General features: G+C 41.7%; 1 protein-coding gene across 1 annotated transcript; it reads left to right on the plus strand.

Moving 5' to 3' along the window:
• Positions 1-1,712: 1,712 nt before the first annotated feature.
• Positions 1,713-2,858, plus strand: LOC137971822 (uncharacterized). The gene has a single exon (XM_068818578.1). It carries the CDS (start codon positions 1,713-1,715, stop codon positions 2,856-2,858), a length of 1,146 nt encoding a protein of 381 aa, XP_068674679.1.
• Positions 2,859-4,117: the final 1,259 nt, after the last annotated feature.

Below are 4,117 nucleotides of genomic sequence, written 5' to 3' on the forward strand. Positions count from 1 at the left end.
TGTAGTTGTGTATAATGTTATAAAACGATATATACATATAATTACGTTATTATACTATATGCAATTTTTTAACAAGGGCTAGTGAGCGGCAAAGAGGAAGACTGCTTGTAGTTGTACACTTTTCAGCTGACTTTCCGTTTATTTCCGACGCGTTTCGTCTCAAACTGAGACTTCTTCAGGATGATATGCTGCCCTATGCTAGTTGTATTCATTCCCTGAAGAAGTCTCAGCTTGAGACGAAACGCGTCGGAAGTGAACGACAAGTATACAACTACAAGCAGTCTTCCTTTGGGCCGCTCACTAGCCCTTTGATTTGATTTGATTTGTGTTAACTTTCAATTTACAGTGTCCCCGATTAGTGCTGTACGGCGCTAGAAGATTAGACACTTAAATAAAGTTCCTTTCCTTTCCTTTTCCTTTTCCTTCAAGTTGATTAAAACAATAGGTCCGCAGTGCGTACTTGTGTGGGATTTCAGTCAAATAAACGTTGATGATTAGCATTACAGTAAATGTAATACATTTTGTCATGTTATGGTGATAAATGTCGATTAAAGATTCCATAGAATCCCCAAGCTGCAGACGAGAAAGCGGTTAGGGGAGAAACTTGTTTGGACTTCTAGTTTTGAGGAAATTAGGGTGCTTACTATTTGTCAGAATAAACCGGTTGGGATGAATGGTGAATAATGGCAACAGTTTTTCCTAAATCAGCAAACCAGCCCAACGACATGGCGCTTACCATTTACAATTGTTTTCGGCTGATGAGAGACTGGAAACTGGAAAATGCCATTTACTGTAGTTTGTGTATTTCCCAGTCAGCAGACAAAGCTGGACGTGGCCCCAAGTTATCACAGGGGAAGGAGGGGGCGGTGATTGACAGAGTTAAGAGTCAATGAAGTAAACATTGTGCAGGGTAGGGCCTGTAACGAATTACAATTGGGTGTGTTTCGTTGAGAAATTATGTTCTTAACTACCACTAATGGAATACGTCATCATGAAGACATAATACTAATGTAAAACCATTTTTTCATTGGTTGTGAACCTGAGCGAGTCACTGGGTAAATATGAATCGTTTCTTGATCACTCTATTTTCTCTATATTTCATGATCGTGTAATTTTCTTATTAGGATTCGAACCACACAACTTTCATTGATGCAACACTCCTTACATGCATCGGAATAAAAGGTTTGATAACAGTGAAACGATCGCGACCGACGAAACATTCGAATCCCATCGGTAACTCCGGAAACCGGGACGGATAACACATTGATGGCAGACGAAGCCAAAAGCATACGGCGTACAGCCAAAGCGAGATTCACAAGGAAAAGAAATGAACTCCTTAAATCAATAGACGCGAATCAAGGACGCGAAATGGTTGAAGGTAATTACCTAAAGCTTACCGAGGCATGGGACATAGTGGAAGGTAAGCATGATTTGTACACGATGTTCTTAACCGATGAAGAACAAGAAGCCGCGGAAACATGGATTTTAGAATTACAGGAACTGTTCGCAGAAGCAAAGGCATACCAGATCAAGTATATACAGAACGTAATTAGAGAAGAAAACAGTGCGCGCGAGGACACTATACGTCAAGAATCAACAAGGAAAGCGCGCGCGGAAATTGAACGAATGACAGAAAAGGCTCTATACCCTTATTAAAAAGGCTACTAACCCAGCTGGAAGACGCATTTACAAATTGCAAACAAACGAACGAGATGTTTATAGATCTTGCAGAACACGACAAGGCCGCAACCGCCATAAAATGGGCCGCCGAAATACAGTGCCGATTCAACGAAATCATTGAACGAGTCTCGGCGTACATCGGTGAGAAAGAGCCGAAACCAGTAGCACAAGAAACTCATGCACCCTTCAATCTTCAACTAGAAAAAATAAGAATGCCGCGATTTGAAGGCGAAATTCGCACCTATCCGCAATTCAAAAGAGACTTTCAAAGACAAGTCATGCCTCATCTTCGGAGCGATGACATCTCATACGTACTACGCTCATGCCTAGGCAACGAACCAGCGAACATCGTGAAAAGCATCGACGACGACACCACAGAAATGTGGAAAAGATTAGACGAGAAATACGGAGACCCTTCAAAAGTGGCAGACGTCATTATCGACGGAATACGTAGAACCAGAATGATCAGAGATGGAGAAGAAAAGAGATTCACTGAATTTGTTGAAATCATAGAAGACGGTTACAGAGACCTCAGACGATTGGGTTTGGAAGCAGAAATAACAACCACGAGCTCAGTAAGCATCATCGAGAAAAAGCTGCCCCCAGACATACGACGAAAATGGGCCGAAATAGTTAGCGCAGAAAACAGTACTGTCAACAAATCTGATAAATTTCCATCTCTTCTCAAGTTTTTACAGAACCAGCGCGGAGCAATTGAATATGATAATGCCTCACTGAGAGCGCCATTAGTACCATTGAAGGCCGTAATTCATCATACCATAGCCAAGGATGAAACCGATTTTAAGAGTCAAAGAACGACCCAGAAGAGATGCTTGATCCATGATGATGCAAAACATTCAACAGAAGATTGCAGAGTCTACTTATCAAAACCCATAAGCGATAAAATAGCAATCCTAAGAGAGAAGGGAGCCTGCTGGTCTTGTTTAAAATCGGGTCATCGAATGCAAAGTTGCAAAACTAAGAAAACATGCAACATCGGTAACTGCTCGTCACACCACCACAAATCTTTACACGAAGATGAACGAAGAACATCACCTACACCCGCAAATATAGCCAGCGCCTCCGGACCAGCCAGCATATGTAGTAACATCGAAGACACATGCCTCCTTCAAATACAAAGAATCAGAACGAAAAGAGGGTACTGTCCAAGAGGTTGAGACCGGAAGCGACGTGTGGAATCATTTCAAAGCAGCGTGAGCCAATACGACAGAGCTATATGAGCTCGATCTTAGAGAAACTTTCGATAAATAGTTACGCTAAATAAATACAAGGGAAGCGCTAAATGGTGGAGCTATAGCTACTCTGATGAATGACTGGCACAGCTGCAGAAAAGTTCAATCTCTTTCAGGTATCTGGAGGAGGTGGAGCTGGCTTTGGACTTAAGCAGTAAACGAACTAAATCCTTTGTTCCAGGCCTCGTAGCTTCTGGAAGTATTAAACATCCATGAAGGCGCGCTCTCAAAAATCTACAAAAACAAAACCAAAAAAGATTAAAATAGGAAAACGAACTGACGCAACAAACTCAACGTCTCGAGCCGCGGAGGTCCCAAGGCCACTACTTGTTGGGAAAAGCCCTCTCTCTACCTTGTGGGCCAACAACCCATATCTAATACTTTCCGGCTCTTTACAACTAGCCCTCATGGCTTGTGACATCCGATTTCTCTCTCTCTTTTTTTTTTTTGCGTCCTAAACATGACGTAATCAAAACGAGGCTGTCCTTGACTAGCCTCATATACATATTTCACTGACTCTTCTGAGCCAACGCCCTATCTTCCATGTACCCAGAGCAAACGCCCACCTTCTAACATTTCCTTTTCTTTTCTCTTTTTTTTTTTTTTTTTTTTTACACACTATTCTAGTAAATGTAATGGATTTGCCATGCTAATCCACTTTCTTTTCTTTCTTTTTCTTTTTTTTTCGAATAAACTGGGTAGTGGAAAAGTCAAATCCACCTCACGTTGTTAATCCACTCAGCGTTTCCGTCCAGGCTAATGGCAAGAAAAGGCTTATACTAGACCTACGCCATGTCAACAAATATTTGTTAAAACGAAAAGTGAAACACGAAGATTGGAAAGTCAGTGTTTCTTGGGATTTAGCTGGAAGTTTAGGAATGTTGTGACCCGCTATTTTTTTTTCACAGTCTTGCCTTTTGGGCTTTCTTCCGCTCCACATATATTCACCAAAGTCCTTATTCTAAGCCCCTTGTGAAGTATTGGAGAGTTTTTCTCCTCAACATAGCGCTGTTTCTTGACGACGGATTTCTCTCAGACTATACGGAGGGTACATCTGGCTTCATTACTAAAGATGTTAAGTCAATATGGACTCCTTGTCTGGTTATACAGTGGTTGGGTATAGTTTGGGATAGTAGATGTGCTACAATAAGCGTTAGCGAGAGGAGACTGCAGGGCATCTTAGA

This window comes from Montipora foliosa, chromosome 9, assembly GCF_036669935.1.
Source record: "Montipora foliosa isolate CH-2021 chromosome 9, ASM3666993v2, whole genome shotgun sequence".
Classification (NCBI taxonomy): domain Eukaryota; kingdom Metazoa; phylum Cnidaria; class Anthozoa; order Scleractinia; family Acroporidae; genus Montipora; species Montipora foliosa.